The following is a 24,242-nucleotide window of genomic DNA, read 5'->3' as shown; positions in this document are numbered from 1 at the left end:
CGTGTAATACGCGCGTAATAATAAAAGCCTTGAAATGAAATTCGCGTCGATGACGAACGAAGAGAGAAAGAATAAGCAGTGAAAAACAACGGCGCTCTTCTTCTTTTCGCATTGTTTTTGCACCGGCGCGCGAGCCTCTTGCGCAATCCTTTCGGAGAACAGATATTGTCTCTTAATAAGATACTTGCGTGAAAACAGCTGTAAGCTCATTCGAAGCTGGAACGTCGTTCTCGAGCTAGCTAACAATGCGGAGAAGACATTTTACAGAGCTAATTGTATTTTTTAATGCCTTTTGCGCGCCCTATCCTTTTGCAGGAGACACAATTGGACAGACCTCAGTTCGTTAATTTCTCCCGGTATGGTACACCCGTTCGGTGCAGGTGAGAAAGTTAGAATATCGGATCTCGTATACCATTACAATCCTATAAAGCCGTCGAAATTCGCGTCGAATGACTTTTTAATTGACGAAAAAAAAAAAAAATTCCTACGCTCCAAGCCGCGGCCACCACATTTCCCGGAGACGAATATCGCCGAAAAAATGCCACGTCTATAAAAATGGACTTAATAACTCTAATTTTTCCCTGTTATTCGTTGGGAAACAACGTGCGGCCGAGCGACACTTTTTCTGCTGTACTTTTTCATTCCGAGATTTCGCGAGAGGGAAACTGCACCGCTGCTGCTGCTGCATGCACGGGGTGAGATTGTTATTATGGTAAAAACAGGCGGAGGGAAGCGCCGGTATAAAAAATAGCTACACACTCGCGTGTGCGCGAAGCATATTTCAGAGGATGTAGAGAGAGGAGCGTATGCTAGTACGAAAGCATAATTCGCAACGCGCGTATAATCTTTTATACGATAATAAACGGGCGGACACTACACACGTATACAGTAGCGTGTCGGCGATAGAACAATGACGTTTCGAACAAAACATCAGCGTATCGACAGAGCGTAAAACTCGTCCACTCCGGCGAATCGAAAAGGTTCTCTACCCATTCAAAATTCGCGCGGCTTACACACCGTTGAAATTTACTGTATGGACAGTGGAAGCTAACGAGTATGTGTGTGTGTGTGTGTGTGTGTGTGTGTGTGTGTGCTCCTCGCAAAAATTCAATCGCCTGCAGCACGCGTTAGCGCAAATATATACAGCTCTCGAAATGCTGTCCCCTGTGAGAGAATGCACACATACACGCGCAGAATCGTTCCGGCTCAAACCCTCCGCTCTCGTCGTCGCTTCTTTTCCGCGCGCGGATATGGCCAATAAAGCATAATGGACCATGCTCTCGCCTATATACGACTGCGTGTATACGCGCTGCGATAAAAGTGTAATAGCCTTATATAGACGAAAGAACGCATCAGCTCTTTCTCTTCGCTGCTGCTGTGTATTATACTAAAGTAATTAACGCCGAGAGCGCAGCAGCAGCCCACGCGAGAGACGGGGATATTTCGTCCGTTGCAGCTTCCTCCGTGTGTGTGTATATATATATATATATATATATATATATATATATATACAGGCGTTACGTAAAACGACGCCGACGACGACGGTGCAGCGTTAATAAAGGTATGGGCCGCGGCGTGCTGCAGCCGACGAGATGATGGAACGCGAGGACGCGTCGGAGAAAGAGAAAGGCTCGTGCTGCTGCTGCTGCTGTTTGTGTCGGCTGCAGGCGAAAGTTAAATTTTGCCCGAGTACGAGAGGGATCCCTTCGATTCGGGAACGTCGACGGGGACTGAAGCTTCGCGGATGTGGAAAATATTCAACGAGTTTTTGAGTGATCGATGCTGAGAGGGAATATGAGCTAGAACTGACGCGCGTTTCGATTCGCAGTATATTCGTAACATATATATGTAATGCATATTTATCGCGAAGAGCTGGTTTACGTTCGAAATTGTTTGCCAAAAAGAATATTTTTGATAAACGAATTCGTTTCACCTTAATTCTCGCAAAACGCATCGTTAATTCGGGAAATTTAAAAAACTGCACGATATCCCGGTACAACCGGGTGACGTACAACGTTGAAGCGAATCTGTCAGCACTATTGCCATAGAGCTGAGGGCAGAGAAGAGCCTTCATCCCCCCCCCCCCCGTGCGCGTTGCGAGCTATTATCGACGTTTCTGAAACTCGACGTACGGAAGATTAGCGGCAGCGCTCACGATTAAGACCCTGCGCTACTCTCCCAGCCCGCGGTGCTGCGGGACTAGCTAAGCGGAAGCTCTAATCCGTTTATGCACTAGCGCTGTCTCGCCGCAGCTCTACTCCTGGAAAACTCCATTTTGAGATTTGCCTCTGCGTGAACTGCCTCTGGCCTTTGACTATATGCGCTACTTCCTTGCTTCCTTCCTCGACACGTGCGCGAATCGTATAATGCCGTTTGTGTGGGAGCTGCGCTAGTGCTCCATTTAGACTGGCCGAGCGAGGAGGCGCGGTATAGCTAGTCACTTAAGAGGATTTCGAACCTGGCGATTTTCCATTTGTACTCGACGCTTGGGATAATTGTTGAAAAGCCTCGCGCCTGCTTTTTTTGACTCGCTGGGAGTGGATTGGATTTTCGGAGAAATGTACTTCCTCGCAGCTGGAACTTTCTTTTTCTTTCTTTTTTTTTTCTTTTTTTAATCTTCTGAAAGCTCGTTAGCTGGGTTTGTTGTAAATACTTCTGCATTATTTTGATCACCGATGACCATTTTTTGAGTAAAAAGATGAGTTGTTTGGTTGAAAAAATAGTGCAAAATGTTAGCTAGCAAAACCATTACGGATAATTGCCCTTTGGATATACCTGGCGAATAACGCATGAAGTGTATCTGATTGGCGGACACGAGAGAGTGAGTGTATAATACGCCGTAGAACACGTATATCAGTGTGTAAAGCTCTGATGAAAGGGAAGCGTATAGTTGAAAGGCTGATGCATTGAAAAATTCAAGCCGTTATCGTAGGAAGAAAATAAAAAAACTTGGAGCACGCGGTGGTTTTACCGCACATTAACTTTGGAAAATAAAATGTTACGTCGATGGTATATACTTGGCTTTCTAACATGTTTAATGAAACAAGAAGAACTTTATTATTAAAACAAAAAATCTTTTATTAGAACTATATTTTTTCAGTTATACTCTGATGGAGAATTTATTCTCTCGCGATGATGCATAGCTTACGTTTTTTTTTAAAAGTTATATAAAACAGCAGTATACTGCAGCGGCGCCTGCATTAATGCAACCGTTCGGCCGTACACGTCCGTTTCGCGTCTAAGTATAATACACATAGAAAAATTCACCTGATCTTTTATGTTAATTCTTTCAACGATCTACATCTACTTCCCCGTTACGAAACATTTTCGTATAAAAATTCGTCGAAAATATAAATAGACCCGCATAAATCGGGCGTTAATTGCAATAAATGGCATATCAGCTCTCGATTCAATAAAATCGCAAGCGAACACGCGCGCGCACTTTGCACAATTCTGCAATAAGCTCTCTAGGCCTCCTCCCTCCCTTTCCCTCTCTCTCGAGTTCATCTTCTCGCGTTCGCTGCTCCTGTATCTCGTTGTAGCTATATACACACACACACGAGCACGCGAGCATACATAAAATCCCCCCCTCTCTCTCTCTCTCTCTCTCTAGCTGCAAAGTACAAAGCCCAAGCGCGCAGGTGCCTCTTTATGCGCGCCCGAGGCGCTCCTTCGTTTAAATCATTGAGCGGCCGCGCAAACAATAAGCAGCGGCACGAGCAGAGAGAGTGCTATTATTGATCATTATGTGTATGTATCGTTGTTGCAGCGCTGCGTTGTGTTATACCTGTGTGTATACTCGTACCCGACGAGAGATTTGACCGCCACTGCCTTTATACTTACCACTGCAGGTGCGTCTCGTTATACGAGAGAAGCTAAGCGTTATCACCATCCACGTATAATACACACCCATATGATCATCTCTTTCGGGCTGACTAATTTGAAAAGCGCGCCTTTTTTTCAATTCGGCGCTCGTCGTTATTTTGTCAAACTAAACAAAAGGGTCGCGCAGCAGCAGAAATGAATTAAAAAGCTCCGCGGCATTCAGTGCAGCGCAACAAGCAAAAAGAGCCATCGCTGCGCTGGGCGTCCACGCCTGTCCCGTCGTTTACCTCGTTTGCGGCAATTATTCCGCACCTCTTGATACTTTTTTTTTCTCGCATTTTTCGACCGCGTTTCGTTCTATATATGTATAGTGTGCAAGCGTATAGCACGCTTTCATTTTTGCCAGGCTGCAGCACACTCGATGTCATTATTACAAGCGATAAAACGCGCGACGGCTGTTTTCGCGCGCTTTGCGCATTTTTTTTTCGACAAACGTTCGGCGAAACAGTAGAGAATCAATGGAAACTGCGCCTCGTTCGGAGATGAAATAGCGTTTGAGCTCGTAAAAATAAAACTATCGTCGTTTTGGATTATTTATTTCTTCGTATATCATCCCCGACAATCAACTCATCAATTCCACACGTCATCTCGGAGTTTAGAGAATAAAGGGAAAAAGTGCGGCAAGTCACCTCTCCGTCGCGATAGTCGCACTAGCGCTGTGTCTTCGATCCTCCGGAGCTATAGCATTGTTTTTGACTTCGTTCTCTTTTCTCTCTTCCAGCGCATCCGCACTTTGTAGTCTATATACCCCGTGTGCGCTTTGTGTCGCGCACAATTGTATCGAGACCTCGTTGCGCTCTCGAGTCACGCTCTCGTACACGCATCATTTGAAATGCAAAACGTAAAATAATCAAATAACCACGACGCCGCCTTTGCAATACTCACAGGACGCGGAGCTGGCTAAATATATATATATATTTTTTTTTCAACTTATAATTGCCGAATCACCCGCTTTTTTCGCTTCGTATTTTAACAGACGGTTGCGCAACGGTTTGTTTGTGAGTTTAAACTGCCCGCCTCGACTGCAGGCATGTGAAATAATTACAGCGGTGTGGATGTCGGGGAGCAAAGAGACTACAAAGTTGGCCGACTTTGGAGCTCGTTGCGGTTCCTCGACTGTACTGCGCGGGAACTTCTTGCCGAAGCCAAATTTGATTTTACGCGTAGTCCGTCTGCCGCTTGTGCAGTTAGGGCTCATTAGGGGTGTAAGCGAGCTCTACGGCTTATTTATGCAGGATTAACGCGGTCTACTTTTGTTCGCTTCGGTTAGCACATCAGTGTCTTTTTATAATTTTATCCGGAGAATAACTTTGCTCACTTCGTTTAATTCGCAGACCCTTGAACCTTGCACGACGATGTAAGAAGCAAAAAGAACAAAGGCTGCGGCTAGGCTGAATAAGAATATTCGAGGCATAATAAAGGGAAAAAGCCCCGCGTCGTAATACACAAGGGCCACGAGAGCCAAGTTCAAGGGTTTAGGCTTTCGGCCACTCGCGTGTTTTATCAGCTTTATTTTCTTAAACCCATACTTTTTTAAAGCACATCGTTGACCCGTCATCTCGCTTTACGTTGTGCAGTACTACGACTGCAACGCACAACGGTTCATCGATCGGAATTTTCGAGCCAGTAGTATATAATGAGTTATATGTCGAGCGCGCTTTGTAAAATGGTACACGACCCTGTCGTCGCGGTACTTTTCCTCGACTCCGAAAGCCATTTATCCCTCCCACGCGTTTCGATAGACTGCTACGTACTGCGATTCGATAATTCACGTCCGTTTTAACGCGCCGCTCGTTATACTCGCTCGGCTCGCATTAGCCCACTATATATATATATCCGACCTATACACGTTCCAAATCCCCAGGCCTTTGAATTCGAGGTGTATACCCGAGTATATAGGACTTCGGAAGAAACCGCGGCCGCGGCGACGGAAAGCGAATAAACGCGAAAATGCATCAGGTTGAAAGGAAGCCCTCAAAAAAGCATCCTCTCCTCTACTGCAGTTCCGCTCTCTGAAAAGGTCCCTATCCGGCGCATATAACCGCGAGGAGGAGCCGCTGCTCCGCCGACATCAGCCAGCGGTATAGCTCTCAATATAGAAAGCGATCCGGAGAGAAAAGATGCCGCATCTCTTCACGCAGCGCTATATATATATATATATATATATATATATATATATATATATATATATATATATATATATAATATATATATATATATATATATATTATATATATATATATATATATATATATATATATTATATATATATATATATATTATATATATATATATATTATATATATATATATATATATATATATATATATATATATATATATATATATATATATATATATATATATATATATATATATATATATATATATATATATATATATATATATATATATATATATATTATATATATATATATATAATATATATATATATATATATATATATATAGTACACACAGTGTGTAGAGAGCTTCCAGGGGAAATCAGGCAATCGAGTTTGTGTGTATGTGTGTGCAGCAGTGCAGTCAAGTTCAAGTGTGGAAACTATCTGGTAAATGTCTGCGCGAATTTCCTCCGCGCAAGCTCTCTCTCTCTCTCTCTCCTCGGGAGTATAATGCGCGGGGGAGGCTTTTGTGTCGAATTCCATTCTCGCGTAGCCGTGTGCAGCAGGGCTGTGTGTCGCGCGCGTAACACACTCGTCGTCGTCGAGGCGAAACTCTCTCTCGTTCTCTCTCTCACTCTCGCATCAGCTCTGACGCCGAGAGTTAGCTGGAGAGAGTTGAAGCTTTCTACGCGCATATCACGCCTCTGCATACGTCTACCGCCCCCGGGGAACTGCAGTGTTGATGTTTCCTTTTTAGCAGCAGCGGCAGTAGCAGTTGGCTTCGTAAACTTTGCAAAATACGCGCAGGCTTGTTTGAGAGTCGGGCGAGCTTTTATTCATAGCCTCGCGGATTTCGGGCTTGTTTATGCGAATTACCCTATTCAACGCCGAGGGTATAGTCTGACCAACTCGTCCGTTACTACTGATGCATGATACACTGGGAGATGATCCGCAGAGACGTCGTTACAAAAAGGTGTACCGAGAGTCGGCTCGGCGAGAGCGTGTCGACATCGATTTATAAAATGGAATTTTAAATGTCTATACCACTGCCGAGGCTCTTGCACCTGAGCACAGCCGATCTATACAGCCCGGCGAAGCTTGGACGCGAGCCAGTATAGTTAAGCGTGATTTGTTAGGTTTGCATTGCTGGAACAGAGTATAGTATATGCTGCTGCATGGGCTCAGCAACATTGCATAGGAGAAATTTTCTTGGCCCGCGTATATATATATATGTATAGACGTCGACGCGATTGCGCTGAAAATATTGCGCGCACGTAACTATAGCGAATACACGCGCGAAATAAATTTACTCTTCTCGCGCGAGCTCGCTAATAGGCTTTTGATATCGCTTGCGCCGCCGGGATACACGTGCTGCCGGAACAATTTATGGACTGTGTATAGGTATATGTACAGCAAAGCAGCGCTTGAATTAAGAGATTCGCTAATTTTTCGACATTATTCGCCGGGTTTATAGGAGCTGCGCGTGGGGGCCGTTTCACGTCTTATTATACAGCTCTGCGCTCGCTCGCGCTGTACTGATATGCGCTTTACGACGATTTTATTATTGGGTATAAAGATAAATCATTCATTGGCCGAATGAGTGCAGTGCGCGCGGGAGGCCGTAATATTTCATCGTATCATATATATATATATATATACACACCTAAACTCGAGAGCTGAGTTTGCCCGCACGGTTGGCTATATAAGGGAAAACCTTCGAGTATGCACTAAATAAACCCTAAATTGTTTTACGCTTGCATTAGCAGTTCCGAGGAAATTTCGCGAGCTCTGTATATAGCTGCAGTGCAAGAGGGAGAAGAGCGAAATTGTATTGCAGGCGTAAAGGTATATCGTCGAGTATCGCATATATATATATATATATATATATACCTTTCCGATACGACTCCGTAAAATGAAACGTTTCGAAAAATACGCAATTTTCAAGCTTTAGAAAAAATTCTTTCTCCGCTCGTCGCTATCTTGATACCATGTGGGTTTCTCCTCATTTGCAATCAGAGGCAATTTGCACGCACTCGGCGTTACTTAACGAATAATGGCCTCGCGAGTAAAGGTCCGATCTTTATTATAGCAGCTCTCGTCAATTAATGACGTTAGATTGCCCGGCGTAATTACCCCTTTGACGCCGCCGTCGTTGTCGGCTTTGACGTAACGTTATTTGTTCATTCACGGAAAATTGTTTCTCCGATTTCCACGATAAATTCTCGGCGCGATAACGAGCGCTCGATCTTCGTTTCCCTAATTACCCCGTATCGGAAGAGTTGTATACGTGCGATTTTCTTACGTTGTAATTACACAGCCGTCTGTGTGTGTGCGTGTGCGTGTGTGTGTGTGTGTGTGTGACCAATCGAGCCGATTGATTATGTAGAATTTTTTTTCTTCAAAAAGCTCTATCTCGGAATGGAATTATCAAGCAGCGCGCACCGGCAGTTAATTAGCCGACGTTCTTTCGCGTCGGGCAAAAACATTCCTCGAATTTCGCTAATTAATCGTCGCGTACGAAGAGCTTTCGAAATTATTGAAATATGTGATTGAAAGCGCGGCTTCTTCATATTCGTTTTTTTTTTGTTTAAAAGGCCATCGTTTCCACTTATTAATTCCCCCCTCGATTTTTCTGTTTCAGGTGAGTTACAAAATCCACTACTCGTCTCTCTGCGCGTAAGTCCCCTCAGAATAATACATTGATCGAGTTCTCTGCCTTACCCATCGAGCAGAGAGCCATGTCCATTGCTTTCGCTCGGGCCCACACAAACACACGTACACGTATAAGTGTGTATATACCTGTCGCGATGGAGCCTCGAGCGAAAGGCCGCCGACACGAGAGAGCTGAACAGGCCGCTCGGAACGAGTTGCGGTGGCGGCGCTGTCTGTACCTCTCGAGTCCCCCCACCTCCGAAGACAGTCTAGTCCAAGACAAGCAACCGAGCAGATCGCGCGAGCGTTTGGTCCTCCGATTTTCCTAACCATCGGTTTAACCCTATTAGACGTACACAAGTGTACTTGCCGTGCGTCTCTTATCCTTCCGGCGTGTATAATCGTCGCGCTGCTCGCGCCCGACCGACTACCGAAAGCGAGGTGGTGCAGGAAGAGCAGCGCGGAGAGAGAGAGAGAGAGGAGAGGACGGAGTTACGAAACTGTACCGTTATACACCTCGGTTACAGCCGGAGCACGTAGTGTGTTGTGGGCTCTCAGTCCCGCTCTGTGCGTTCGATCGTCGTGTGCCTGTGTGCGTGTGTGTGTGTGTTGCGCGTGTGTCGAGATAGGCATAACGGACGGATAGAGAGACCCGCGGGACTTGTGAAATTCGCTCGAATAATGCTCGTTCGCTCGGAGCGAGCTACCAGCAGCAGCAGCAGCGCCAGTGTCGCAACGGAAGTTCTTTAACTCCGTCGTTTTTTCTTTCAATACACCGTGTCGTTTGTTTTGCCAGCCGTTCGGTTGGATTATACCTGCCGCGCGTATACAGCCAGTGTCTGGTGCGTGGGTGTATCGTCGGCGGCTTCGTTATGGACACGAAACCTCCATCAGCGGAGAAAGTGAAGGAGAGCCGAGAGCCGTAGGAGAAAATCCACACACATGCGCACACATCCACACATGCGCTCCAGCTGATACGTCCGTTATATACTCGAGTGTTTGGAAACGCGCGAAAGATAGGAGACGTCGGTGCAGCGCGTATGGGGCGACGCGAGTCGCTCGGACTTTAAGGTTAGAAAGAGAACGGCGCTACCAGCCGAGCGAGAAGTGACTGCGGACAGGTTCGCAGGAGGTATCTGACAGAGTGTGTACAGTGACTCGAGGCGAAAATAAGACAACCGAGTGGTACACAGACGAATTACGGAGGATAATGTAAAAGAGCGCCTTTCACGCGTCCCGCTCTCGTGCTGCATAAACTTCTCGAGGTCGCTCATCGGCGCTCTCACTTGCTCGCTCGAAAAGAAGAGAGACGGAGCTATATACACACACACACACACACACACAGAGCGAGAGCGAGAAAAAGAGAAAGTCGAAAAAAATACGCGCGCCGCTCTCAACAACCTGTGCACCGAGTGTCCAGACGATATATCCCATAACACAACGGCTGCGAAGATGATGGTGTTAACTGCTCTGAAGCAGGTAGCCACGGCGGCCACCAACGCCGTGCATTCCGCCACCGGCGGAGGCAGTAGTCATCATCACCCGGCTGCTACTTCCGGTAGGTCTTTGCAATTCAAATCTCCCGCCTCTCGTATATGCCGCGCACGCGTGACTGCATACCTATATACCAGCGAGAGATTTTTACCTTTAAAAGTTTTGTATGCTGGACAGGTGACCAGCCGCGAGGTTTTGTGTCTTTCGAATTCGAGCCTTGACAACAGGTGTGAGAGGATAACGCGCGCTATTAATAGGACAGCCTTGCTTTTCGTTTACGCTCAAGTGGGTTGGTTATAAAGAGGAACAAAAAAAAACAACAACAACATTTTACGCTGCACTTTTCGAAAGGATGAATAAAAAATACACATATACTCGCAGCTCTTTTTGTCGCAGAGGACTCTCCGGCGAGTGCGCGCCAATTTATGCATACGTCTATACGTGTATACGTACAAAACGATCCGATGGAAAATAAATGAAAGGACAAGTCGCTGTGCTTTTACCGCTCGCGGATCTCGTGCTCGGGATGTTTACATAACGCGCGTCGTACGTTGTTACTGAAAAATCGTATGATTTATTCCTCGGCGACTGTAGCGTTACTGCGATAAGACGCTGATGAAAAATTCTCACCCCCCTGCGGATGCGCGCGCGCGCGCGCGATGCAATAGATGTGTATTTCCGCCTGGAGATCCGGAAAAATGACGCTAAAAATCGGGAATTTGCGTATGCGCGTTCCGGCTCCGAATTCACCGCAGCGGGCGAATGTAGGTCATTTTATATTTTCCCCGCTCTCTCTCTCTCTCTCTCGCGTGCGACAAAAAGTGCAGATTTTTTTCTCGTCGCGCGCGCGCGCGAGAAAAAAAAAGTAGCGGAAAACTGCCGAAAAATCCAGAATCGCTCGCATATCCATCTTTTTCTGTGCCTCGAAAAAAAAAAAAAAATAATAAAATATCAACGCGTATCGGAGAAGCTCGCGTCGCCGAGACAAAAGCGGATCCGTATAACGCGTGTAAAGGCAGCACGCAGACGTATAGACGCACAACAGAGAGAGTCGTCGTGCGCGCCCGGAGTTATTTGTCACCGGGCGCGCGCACACGGCTTAACTACGCTCAAACTGGCGCGCGTTGCGCGAGGCCTTGCTGATTAAAGGCTTACGGGCCTCTCTCTCTCTCTCTCTCTCTCTCTTTCAGCAGAGGCAATCGCGAGTGGCCCGTATCCCGTTTCAATGCTGCGGCTGCTCTGCTCTGGCGCAAGATGGGCGGCCGGCAATCGCATATGGATGTGTATGCGCGGGCTGCAAACGCGGCTGAATGGGCAGTTCGCACCCGCTTGGCCGTGAGAGACGCGCGGAGGGCCACTCGGTCAAGGAGCAGTATGGCGTATACAGGCGAGAGAGCGTTAGCTGCTGTGCAATGAAATGCCCAAATTATACGTCGACTCGAGGCTCGTCGTGTGTGTTTGTCTGCAGCTGGCCTGCGTTATATCGCGTCGTTGGCTTTATTATAACGCTCGCACTTGACAGCGGCTGTGATTTTTGAATTTCATCGCGCCATGCGGTGCTTCACGCTATATACTTTCGACGGATTTCTCGCTGCTGCTGTGAGAAAAGTTCGAATTCGTTATTATGTGGGTTAATGAATTTTACAGCCCCGCACGTGTTATATAATTGAGCTTTCGAGCCGGAAAATTCGCGCGCGTTGTGGATATATACTTTTCGTGATTTTCATTGAAAAAAGTGCGCCCCGTTCGAGTCGAACTAATCAATATTAAACGCTCGCTTCAAGTGTACATACGCGGCGAGCTTGTTATACGTGTCGTTGTGTGTGTGTGTGTGTATGTGTGTGGAGAGCGATAAGGGTGTGTCTACACGGCTTTCATAATAACCACGGCCATAGGCTCGTTCGCCTGTATAGTATCGTACACGCAGCGCTTACGTATCCCATACGCGGAGTACGTAAACCCTTATTTATGAATTCGGCGATTTCTTGTTGGGCGCCAAACACACGCTTGGCATAATTATTATCTAAACCTGTATATACACCATAGCAGGAATCAACGTACATGCTCGTTATTAAAATAAATAAAAAACCTTCGGTAAACAATTGAGAGCGAAAACCTGCACCACCGCACACCGAGAGAGCGCTTACGAAATACCCGCAGAGTGGAGGGCTCTCAAAGCTCTCCCGCACAGAGCAAGCGAGGCGATCGTCGCGATCGAAAGACACGTCGAGCAGCGGCTCAGTGAGAAACCCAGTGGAAAATGGATTCCTCTCAAAGATCTCTCTCCCGCATCCCCCCTTCCCTCCCCCCCTCTCTCTCTCTCTCTCTCTATAGTCAACGACGACAGTATCTACGACTCGATTTGCGCAAGCGTCGGCCGCGTCGAGGACGATTAATGCGCGTTTGCGGCTTGATGCGCCACAGCAGCAGCTCTCACGATTAAACGAGCGTTTGATCCCGCGCGAGCTCACGTCTCGCATGCGGCTTTGAGTCTTATACGGTACGAGTGCAGCCGTCGTTGATTACCGATTTTTCCGGAGATAGCTGATGTTAATCCTCCGCGTGTTCGACTGAGAGAAATTATATCGAAGGGTAATCGATCCCGAAAGCGCCGGCGGCTCGAGTCGACTGAGAAACTTTGATCGATCTCGGGAGAGATTATTGGGAGGCAATTTCAATATTATCCTCTGTGCTAATTGACGCAGAGTGTCTAACTTGAACGGGCTGTTATCACTGCTGGGAGATCTCTCTTGGTCTGATCTTACTTGGCTGTTACCGCTTATTGATATCGCTCTCTGCACATAGCTACTCCCGATAATTTATATGCACATATTATTACGACTACCTCTTTCCGACGATCTTTCAAAACACAAGTATGGAACCGTCGAATCGAAATAGCTACTACGTATGGCTTGGATCAAACATAATTAATGCAAAACCGTTTCCCGGAATCCGTAAATTATTTGCGCGCGCGCGCGCGCGCGCGTGTATAACAATGGCTATAATAACTGCAATTAAATCACACTTGTCGCTATCGTGTACTTCCATACGCGCCTCTATACATTATACCCATCATTGTTTCGCAATCGAGTGAAAGAATCCGCGTAAGCAGACGTGTGCAGAGGACGATTTCGCTGTGCTGTCGATATACACTGGTGATTGAAGCGAAAGTCAAAACGTCGAGGCGAGATTAAAAATCGATTTCGAGAGAACTGGACTATGGTCAACGGATAACGGAAAATCGCCGTGGGTGTATCAATTTCACGCAAGCTCGCGCGCGCACGGGAACTTTTTTACTTAATTTCCGCTAACGCTAAGCCAACATTGATGCGTTTTCCATTCGGATCGACTTCCGCCTCTCCGTATATAGCTCTGAATTAACGCTCGCGAGTTGAAACAACTGTGTCGCTGACGATGCTCGTTAGGTATATTTTCGCCTATAGAGTTCTTCAGCTCTTACTGATATGGCGAACGAGTTCCGGTATGCCTATGGGTTAATTATGAATTATTAGTTGCTGCTGTAATGTATAAATATTCAATCGGCGTATGTACCATACATCAGCGCGGCATCGTTTCAACGAGCACATCCCCATCATCTCGAGCTTAATTTCCAACCGATTTAGAGAGAGAGAGAGAGCTCGATCGACAGAGCTCTATACGTGCAAGCACACACCGAATCCGCACGAGTCGTGAGGACTCACCGCACGCGTTAATTTCCACCGACTCGTCTACATCCGCACTCTCTCTCTCTCTCTCTCTCTCTCTCTCATCCGCAGCTGCAGTAGTCGCCCAGCTCTGCACTATATATACCATATTCCTGGCGGAACAAACGGTTCGCGATCGGCACACTAGCCTCTCCCCTATAAATTACGCGCGCGCGCCGCGGAATTCAATTTCTAATAACGCGGGGGCGTGTCCCTCCCCTTCCCACTCTCTATACATACATAGCATCGCCCTCGGAGCCCCGGTATAGCACAGCCCAGGCAATTAATCACGGAGCCGACTTATACCTATATACCCCGTGGACACATCGAACCGCTCTAGTTGGCTCTTCTTTTTCTCTGCGCTGCTGCTGCAGCATCTATCGCGCGTATACTCAATTTCGGCTATTTCTCCGTACTGTGCGCGCGTACTTTTCTCTCCTCTATATTTTTTTTCAACTACCGCACGGTTAGCCCGCATTCTTTGGGGGACGTGTTCGGGTGTTTCTTTTTTTTTTTTTGTTTTCCGAGTAGAGGCAGTTTAATTTCTGCGGGGGATGAATGACCCTTTGTGCGGCGCGATCGAAGAGAGTATTTCCGGGAGGCTTTTTGCCGAGTACGTTTTTTAAATCGTATTTGGAGTATTCGACGCTTTTGAAATCGGTATTTGCCGATGGATCTATATAGAACGCTGGATAAGTTTTAATTAAATTACACCGCGCGAAGGGTATACGCGTCATTCAGCCGTCTTCATATCAGCTGCGACTGGAGTCTAACTTTGTATCTTGCCGCGAATTTCCATAAATCGATCACCTTCCTCACCGTCGGCCTTGAATTTTCCCTTTAGAAGAAGAAAGAGCTTTCAGAGCTTTTCAACAATTACTCAGCCTATACATTCTCGCATATCGATCTGGAAAAGTAAACGAACATTCCGATTCCCACTACAATCGACTAGTGCCGCATCATAATATAACGGCCCATCGATTCACGTACACGTATACAGAGCGACGTGCATACAGAGCTCGCTCTCTCTCTCTCTCTCTCTCTCTCTCTCTCTCTCTCTCTCGCAATAATCGGAATCCGCGGTGCCGGCTGTGACATCTTGGAGGTCCGCGCTGCACCGATCCCGGGGATCCGTCAATGGGAATTGCCGATGACGGAGTGGGACGTTTGTTCGCTCGCTCAGCCCGGCATTCGCTGATATATAGATTTGCCGGGGGACTCGTGCCCGATTATGTATATTATATGCGGAACACAATGGCCGTCGCGAGCGCGGAAAGCTGATTATACATACCTATGCGCGCGAATAGGTATATATATATATATATAATAGATTATTGTTATGGAGCTCTCTATGCCGGTGTAGGGGGGAGAATGCGCGCTTTTGTTCGGGAATATGCGCTAGGGTAGGTGTGGGTGGACGATTTTATCGAGAATCTAGACAAGATAATACGAGGTATAGGATAGAGGTGTGAAGTGGGATGTGAAGGATCTACAGCTCGATATACTTGCTAGAGCGAATCCGGTGAGAAAATATCGAAAAATCATTTAAAGCGTGTACCACTTGGAGTTCAAGCTCTCTCTCCGTTAATTGTAATTCTGGCTCTCTCGCTTTGCCTCCCCCAATATACGCATTTAATACTCAACGCTCGTATAATTCCATTGCTAATACCCTCTATACCAATTACGCCGGGATAAATCATTGTTTTGTGTGCGCAGCAGCTCCTGTTTGAATGAATTATACGCGCGGCGGAATCGTACGGATTGCTCACAATTTTAACTTATTGTTCGTCGCAGGTAAATAAAGTTATAAACAATAAAAGTCGCTGTTTGACTTTCATAAATAATTCAATACGCCCGAGAACATTCGTCACATTTTATCGCGAGCGTATAGGTCGTCGATGCAGTGCGCGAGAAATTATTTAACGCGATTACGCGCTTAATGGAATCATTAGCTCTGATCAGCGGTATAAAAAGCGTCGGAAATGAAAAAGACGTCGCGCGCAAAAAACGAATCCCTCTGTACTTTCGTTGCCGCGCGCGTATGTATACGCATACACACTCGTTTGCATTACAGCGTATACATATCCTCTTATCAATTAAATCAGCCGTTCGTTACGCAAACGCGGAGAGATGAGCGCGACGATGTGTAATTGCAAAAATAATTCAGGCTTCTCTTTTGAGTTATAACCGTATGAGCATAAAAAACGATGTATGACTTTACGCGAAGCTTAATAAAGACAACTCGAGAGCTGCATTTTCGCGTGAAAAAGTTCAAAGTAGGACTCCGGGAGTATAGAGATGCGATAACAAGCGCCGCCGGGGAATGAATGGGACACTCTCGCGTTCGGTGAGTCGCGTCGCGCGAGTATTTATCCCTTTCATATCGGCGAATATCTTATCGTACATTTTAATCCGATCGAGAGAGAGAGAGAGAGAGAGAGAGAGAGAGAGAGAGAGAGAGAGAGAGAGAGAGAGAGAGAAAAGCGCTCTTCCCCCCCTTTGCTATCGTTGTACTTCGCATTGTATAACTGCTTTTGCATCAGCGTTGGAATAAGCGGCCCGGAAAAAAGCTCGAGCTGATGCCAAGTGGAAGAATCGTTAAGATGCGGCATAAATGCACTTGGTCTCTCGATTCATCGACCAATCGTCTCTCTTCTTGTTTATTGTTTTCGAATTCATCTCTGTCGGCTTATAATTCCGTCCCGCGAAAGTTTGGACCACTCGATCGAAGTTTCGAAATAAAATATATGTCTATAGACGAAAGTTTCTTATACGTTCTCGAGAGATGGACTGCATATTCGCCTGGAGTCGCGTGAAATCGAACTCGGCAAGTCGTATCAGCGCAGTAAAAGAAACATTTATTAGATTCAAAGGAATTTCCTCTCGCCGACGGGGGAAATAAGAAGTATACAGAGAAGTTCCGAAGCGCAAAAAAGCTCCTCTCGCTATCTCTCTCCTCCTACAGCGCTGCAGAGCGAAAATGATGTAAATAAGACGAGAGAGAGAGAGACAAACTCGATATACACTCTTCTACCTCATTCGCACTTCAAAGCGAACTTCTATACGCGGGAGAGAGAAAAAATAAACGAGCTAGAAAGTAGAGCTACAAAATTAAAAGACATCAGGCTTTCGCGAGCGAGAGAGTCTAACTCGATTCCGCGCATGCACACACTTTCCCGGAGACTTTTCTACTATACACAGTAGCAGCGGCGTAGCTCTCTCTCTCTCTCTCTCGCCCGGGGACGTGGCGGTTTTGAGGGCGCAGGGAGGAGCAGCAAGAAGTCATTTTTCTGGAAACGCTCCGAGGCATTATCTCAGACGTACACATCGCCCGGCTGAATGGGAACTCCGCGCTCTTTTTTCCAGCGACGAGTCGCGCGCGGCCAGTCGAGCCGGAAAAGTCACTGCCCCCCGGGAGAGCTTGCAGAAGCAGCGGCGACATTGGCTGCTGCTGCTGCTGCCTCTTGGTCCTCCGGCACTTTTAAAGCTCGCCGGGACGTCTTGGTAAATATAGGCTAGTATAATACCGCTGCAACGCGATATCCCCAGACGCGAGAACTCTCGTGATGTATAATAATCGCTGCAGAGAAGAGAGATGCATTAGACTTATATTTGAATGGGACTGTTCTCGCGCGGAAAAACTGCGAGTTGAGAAAATGAGCTTTCTCGCTCTACGCCGTATTTTTCCTCGCTTAATCGTTAATCATACGTTTTCGAGAACTGAACGAAATGGACCGGTTATAGAACGCATTTATGCATACGCTCACACGGTGAAATGAGAAAAACTGGTTCATAGACTTATCACACACGTGTCAACACCTCCTTTCCCTACTGCTCGCCTTTCGTTATTCCAACCGTTTCTCAGCTCTTATTATTCTTTCCTCGCGCGACGACGGAATTCCTTTCCGTGCGCGAGAGCCGCGCCTTTGATCGCATCAGAGCGAAGAGACGCTGTAACTATACACTATACGCATATTATATCGTCCGGCGCGAGAATAAAGGCGGCTAAACGACGCCGCGTGAGAGGAAATGGAATTTCACCAAAGCTGAGCCGCGACGCTCGAACGAAGATCGTCGCGCGTGTCTTTGTTCCGTGGAAATTATAAAACTCGTCGTCGTAATCGATGGCCCGCACTGCTTATATGCTCTCCTCGTTGTGTCGCCAAGGCCGCCTATATTGTCACAGACTTCTCGGGGGCCATTACGGAATCGCTCTTATTCGATGGCGCTTGTTTTGGCTTTCTTTCGCGGGATTAAAGGGCTTCTCTCTCTCTCTCACAACGAGCTGACTTTTCTGAAATTGAATTTTATGCCGAGATTCAGAAGAGCTACTACGCGCTGCAGTGCTGATATTAAATTAATTATGCATACCCCTGCTGGCATAAGTTGATCGTCGCGCATTTGTTGTGGATTTCGAGCGCTGAATTATTCAGAAAATTACTAAATCACGTGCAGCGCTTAAAATCCGATCTAAATAATTCGGAGAAGGAATTAATTAGCGAGGCAGGCTTATAATGAATATTTTTCATTTATTCAAGCCGATCTCTGTCTTTATCGGTAATTTCATCGATCCCAATCTATATATAAGACAAAAGCTCCGGCGTAGATAAAAAATGGACACAACTCGCGAGAATCGCAGTAAAAATAAATCGCTAAAAGCCCGAACGAAGAGAGCTGAAGATAGTAGTCCGTGTTTTTTCCAACCCGGCAAACAAACGAACGAACGAACGAACGAACCAACCCGTATCGGAATGAATATATGTATAAAAAAAGAGAATATTTTCATTCCTTGCACGAACTGAGAGCGGGGCTCGCCTTAAATGGGCGTAAAAAGATTTCAGCGATAGCGCATGATTCTCGCCGAAGAAGCAGAATAGTGATATGTATAAAAAGAGAGCTGAAAGCAAAGGACTTTTCCCAATAATTTTTGCTCTTTACTGGGGGAGAGGAGAGAAAGAGAGCCGAGAGTATCAAGGAAGAAAGCAAACGACGGCTGGAAAGAGATTTCTTGGAAAAAAGCGCAAACGGAGTATAGGGGAAAAAGGCGGCCGACTCTCGCTTCGACGCAAATATTAAAGAAACAGCGGGAGTATAGAGGCGCTGCTGTACGGATTCGCTGTGCACACACACACACACACAGTATTGAATCGCGGCTGTATAGATCACCCCTGTCAATAACAACGGAAGTTTATTTGTCCGACGCGCGGACTCGAGGGCTGAAGAGGAAAGCCTTCGGGGCCGCTGCGCCGTCGAATATACGAAAAATGCGCAAAAGGTCTCGTTTCACGTTTGCTTCTTATATATACGATAGAAAAACAGCCGAGAGTCCGAATAAACGAACTGATTCCTATATCATCGACAGCGTCTTCGCAACAAAGCGTGAAACGCCCGGCAGCGCATCAGATTTGCCGCTTTTATTAGCCGTCGTTGCTCTGGAAAATTCGTTAGCGCGCGCGGCTTTGAAAGCGCGGAACAAAGCTTTTTTTTCTCTCTCTCTCTCTCTCTCTCTCTCTCTTTCGAGTTCGTTCGTCGAGGCCATTTATATATATATATATATGCTCTTATCTAGCCGCGCGCGGGCTTTGATGGTAATTTCCGCGGCGGGGCTGAACGCGCAGCGGCTCATTGTTTCGCTTGTATACGCGGCGGCTATCATCGGGAAGCGCGCAGCTGTAAGCGTGTACTTTGCGCTTTTTTTTCGGTACACTGTGTACCGGACGCGTATGTATGACAGTTATATATTGCACTATTTTTATCTCGAGGATTTATCATCGCGTGTGTGCGCGAGAAAAGAGCAACCGAACGGTTAGTGTATGTATTTGGGATGGATGTAAAATGTAGGTTATTGTATGTCATATGTGTTTTAACGAAATTTTCTTGTTTATTTCGTTGTACGCTTCAATCGAGAGCGGCGTGCCGTACCAAACGAACCATTTTCAATTAATTTCGACGGAGCTCATGTGCATAGAGAGTAAATATCGTATTTCAAGTTTTCAGAGAAAATATCACGTTCCAATAATTAAAGCGTATATAAAACTGCGGGTGAATCGAAAATAAAGTATAAATTCGCAAAAATATCGGCATTATATTTCACTATACTATATACTGTATCGATAACGTATAAAAAAAAAAAAAGTTTAAAACTCTTCGAACTTCCACTTACGCGTTCAACTATCAGCCCCGACGAGGGAAACCGTTCGGAATTCCAGTAGCGACGTCGGAATTCGAGCTCCCAGATGTCGGACACGCGTAGCACATACTTTATTTCATCAACTTTACCCGTGTGTCTCCGGCAGGAAGTTCCGAAAACTGAAATCCCAGCGATCAGCTGTGGCATGACAGAGTAGAGCGGAGAGAGACTTCCAGCAAGGAACTCGCGCCAGCAGCAGCAGCAGCAGCAGCAGCAGCAGCAGCAGCAGCAGAAGAGTCTCGAACAAAGGAGGGGCAGGCTGAATACGAAAGCGGATATATCAGGGCGATTTCGGGCAGTTTCTCAGCTGGGCAAGCTCAGCTCCGTCGCGTAACGACTCGAAAGTAGCCTCTCTGCGATGTTCGATTTTCCATTCCGACGTTGCGCTCGATTTGTCGTCGTCGTCGTCGTCGTGGAGAAAAGAGCCCGACGACGACGAGACAAATGACCCGTCCGATGGAGCAGGAGAGAGAAAACTCGCCCTCCCACGCAATTTATCATTATAATAAAGCAAGGCCGGACCTGCGACCGCTTTTTGCGCCGACTTCTCTCTCTCTTTCTATACCTACACTCGCTCGCTTGCGTCTTATCTCTTCTTGCGGTTTTCTTCCGTCTGCGGTGCAGTTGCCTCCTTCGTTCTTTGTCGAGCTCCTCTCGCCGGAGGTTCCTTTATCTTCTTCTTCGCTTCTTCCTGACTTCGGAGCTGATTTTTCAGAGATCCGATCTTAATTGTTGCGCCAATCGCCGGCCCCCGGCTCGACGCCGAGCGCAAAGTTGACCCGCTCGATTTTTCTTCCGATTAATACTTTTGATCAAGATTTATTAGATGTGTAACGAATTTGCCGGGCTTTGTGCTGATCGATCCCGGTAATTACTTCGATTAACGAGGAAACAATTTTTGTCGGAAAAGAGGCGGCAAAAAACTTTGGAAATCATACACAGCTATATACACAACACGCGGCATAAAGCGCATTTGCAGATTAACTCGCGGCGGAATCACTTATAAGCTCGGCGTTATACAACCCTATCTCTCTTATGCGCGTATAAAACGATATATATATATATATATATATATATATATATATATATATATATATATACCCGGGCCGAATTTAGTGCGCAGCGTGCGTGTGCTCAGGTATTATGGGCCATAAATTCGGCTTCGATGATATAAAAAATGAGCGAGGGAGGGGGGCGCGAGGGAAACCGTTCGAAAGCAGGCTATCCGCGCGAACTGCCGCGTTCGTGCGCGACCCATAACGTTTTTGCGACAGCCGACCGGCAGTTTTTATTTCGTTTCCCGCAAAAGAGTCTAGTATCTTTCGAGAGCGCGCCCGGACTCGCTAACTGTTGCATATATACCTCATGCTATACTGGCATTTTTTTTTATCGCGGCGAAAAGCTCGCCCTTTACGCAATAATTTTTATCGATATAATTAATGCATATACGCATCCGTTCGATATACCTTAATTCGATCACTCGCAATAATTAAGTCATGTATTCCATTTCTGTTACAGGTGAGTTACACACAGACAGCATCGACCGCACACTATATACTGCGCTGCATTCGGTAACGTATTCCGCGCGGCTGTATCGTATTTGCCGAATCATTAGTAAACATCAAAATTAGCATATGGTATACGGCAAACCGCGAAATGCATCCTCCGTCGCGTTTAGAATTCGTCGTAACAGCAGTCGGCCGCTGATCTTCTATCACTGCAATATGCATATAGAGTTAAATTTTTTTAATTAAAAAACTAATCCCTCGCCCGCGACGAGTCGCCGCGCGCGTAATCCCCCCGTCGAACAAACAATACACACAAGCCGCTACGTTTCATAACTGCAATTATTTCTATCTATTCAAGGTAACTTTCATTTGACCTGTGTGCTTGTATACGGAGAGCTGCGAGTGTAAAGTACAGCGGAATTTATACAAAGCGCTGCGAAGCTCTCGCGCGCAAGCTTCGTTATTCCAATCTGCAGCGGCAACAACAACAACTAATTGAAAATAAAAATAAAAAAAAAAAAGCGCAGAGCCAGCTCTCTCCTCGCGTGTGTATGTATAATGACAAAAAAGAGTATGTGCCTGAAGCGCGCGCAGCATCAATTTGCGCGCTATTTGTCTCGAATTAAAGCCTGCGCCGATCGAATAGATTCGCCATGAAAATCTCGGAAAAATAAGCGTAGTGTCGTTAAAACCGGCTGATACAACGATAACAGCTTACGAGGTCGTGTGCCTATACGACTATAACAGTGTATAAGGAGAGAGAGAGACACAATGCGGCACAGGGGGCGAAGGCCACGCGCGGACGAGGAGAAAATAGAGGATCGAGTTCAGAGGCAGAAAAGAGAGAGAGAGAGAGAGAGAGAGAGATGCGATGGAGATAAATGAAGCTCGCTTATCTCCCCAATTACCCGGAGCGCGTTCGCGTCGTTGATTAGTTCCTCTTTGAATTATACTGCAGCGCGCGACGACGACTCTTTCGATGCGTCGCCCATAGCTAGCTGCTTTCTCTCTCTCTCTTATTCCCCGAAAAACCGGGTTAAGCTCTCTTCTTCTCGGCGCTTGTGTGAAATTTCTGCCGCGAAGTGAGAGAAAATGGTGGAGTATAAGTTCGCGAATAAGCTGCGCTTCGTGTTCAGAGAATGAATTTTCAGGGAATTATATTGCTCTTATTTATTGACGCAAACGAGGTGTGTTTGTGTGTGTGTGTATGTCGGCGTGACGTTTTTCGTCGGATAGCTCATTAAGGTCATACAGCAGACTGGAATCAAAGGCTTTTTAGCTGGAGCTTTTCCTAAAATTTCTATATGCTTCATCACTGTGTATATATATAGATATACCAGCGAGCTGTGCGACATCGTTTATTTTTCATCAAACTTTAAGCCCTTGCGGCAACAAAGGAGAGGACGTTAAAATTCCTCAGCAGATCAATTTCGCTGCATAACAACAACAGCAACAACAACAACAACAAAAAATCTGATAAGTGCATGGCGCGGCATCAGCATCGAAATTAATCGAAGCCGCGAATGCCCGCGCATTAACGTCATATAACGACCGCGCGGGTGGTTTTTCCGCGAAAACTAATTTCCCGCAGCAGCTCGTATATTCGAACTAAAATAATGGCTCGTTAATGAAACATTGACGTACGCGCTGGCATGCGCGCATGAGGTATATACATATACCATATCCGTCCCAGCGATGATGTTGAATAAATGATTATCCAGAATCAATTTCCCCGAAATTCTCGGGAATATTCCGCGCGTTTACAGTGAAATTCGCGGGGGGCGGGGGGGGCGGGGGGGGGGGGCACAATCCGCCGCTAATCGTCGGAGTATTAAGCGTATTAAGCGTATAGAAGAAGAAAAGAGCCTCGAACCAGACTCGAGTGCATAAATGCCTCTATACGCTTCGGATTAGCATTTCAAACGTTAAAAGCAATTTCTCCGATCAATCCCTCTTGGCTGCGCTATATACCCGCAACAAAACCCCCGCAGCCTTAATAACCGAGAGTATAGTGCAATATAGCGCGGATAACACACGGCTCGACCTCGACCTCCTCCGGCATCATCCGCCGCCATCGGCAGCATACACGTACACACTTTGAAATAGCGTGTATTAACTATACGCGCTTTACGATTAATCAAAGAATCACACGCGGTCAGGAGCCCGTTCTCCGAATATAGCTAGCCGTATAATAACCCGAGGCGGACGTCACATTCGCTCCTAATAATCTCGCGCCGCGGGACGAGAGATCCAAAGTGTGAGGCGCACGAGTGAGACAGTAGCGCACTTGTGTATCGGCCGCAGAATGAATTTCCGTGCTGCAGCGGCGATCGATGCTGCTGTATGTATATATAGAGCGTCGAGCATAATTACAGCCTTGCGCCCGCAGAGGACGACGACGACGAGCCGCGTATATGTATATACAGCGCGCCTATGGAGAGACGTCCGCGCAGTCGGTAATTACCGATATGAGCGAGATATCTCCCGCGAAGGGATAGAGGGCCACGAGAGTAGTGTCGCTTCGTGTATACCTGTGTGCGGAGATATGAGCCCGGAGACAGCGTCGAGGTGCAGCATGTCAAATGCCGGTACAGCGAGCTGTATGTATATGCATACGTGTGTACGTGTACATGCATAAAGGAAGAAGATGTGCGTATGCTGCACAAGTACGCGCGCGCGCGAGAG

The 24,242-nt window shown here is 46.6% G+C and overlaps 1 protein-coding gene across 6 annotated transcripts in view; it reads left to right on the top strand.

Moving 5' to 3' along the window:
* Positions 1–24,242, top strand: part of LOC100117794 (tyrosine-protein kinase Btk29A) — a 72,365-nt gene that overhangs the window by 28,921 nt on the left and 19,202 nt on the right. The window contains exon 1 of one of the 6 annotated variants that reach the window (XM_008205223.3): positions 8,938–10,219. The exons of the other annotated variants lie outside the window; for them this stretch is intronic. Coding sequence (XP_008203445.1) covers positions 10,114–10,219 — 106 coding nt within the window. The 5' untranslated portion in view covers positions 8,938–10,113. Of the gene's footprint in view, positions 1–8,937; positions 10,220–24,242 lie in introns of those variants that run through there. 6 annotated transcript variants of the gene reach the window in all.

The sequence above is a fragment of the Nasonia vitripennis genome, chromosome 3 (genome assembly GCF_009193385.2).
Source record: "Nasonia vitripennis strain AsymCx chromosome 3, Nvit_psr_1.1, whole genome shotgun sequence".
In the NCBI taxonomy this organism is placed as follows: domain Eukaryota; kingdom Metazoa; phylum Arthropoda; class Insecta; order Hymenoptera; family Pteromalidae; genus Nasonia; species Nasonia vitripennis.
Note: the sequence above shows the minus strand (reverse complement) of the source record. Positions and strands in the feature narration are given on the sequence as shown.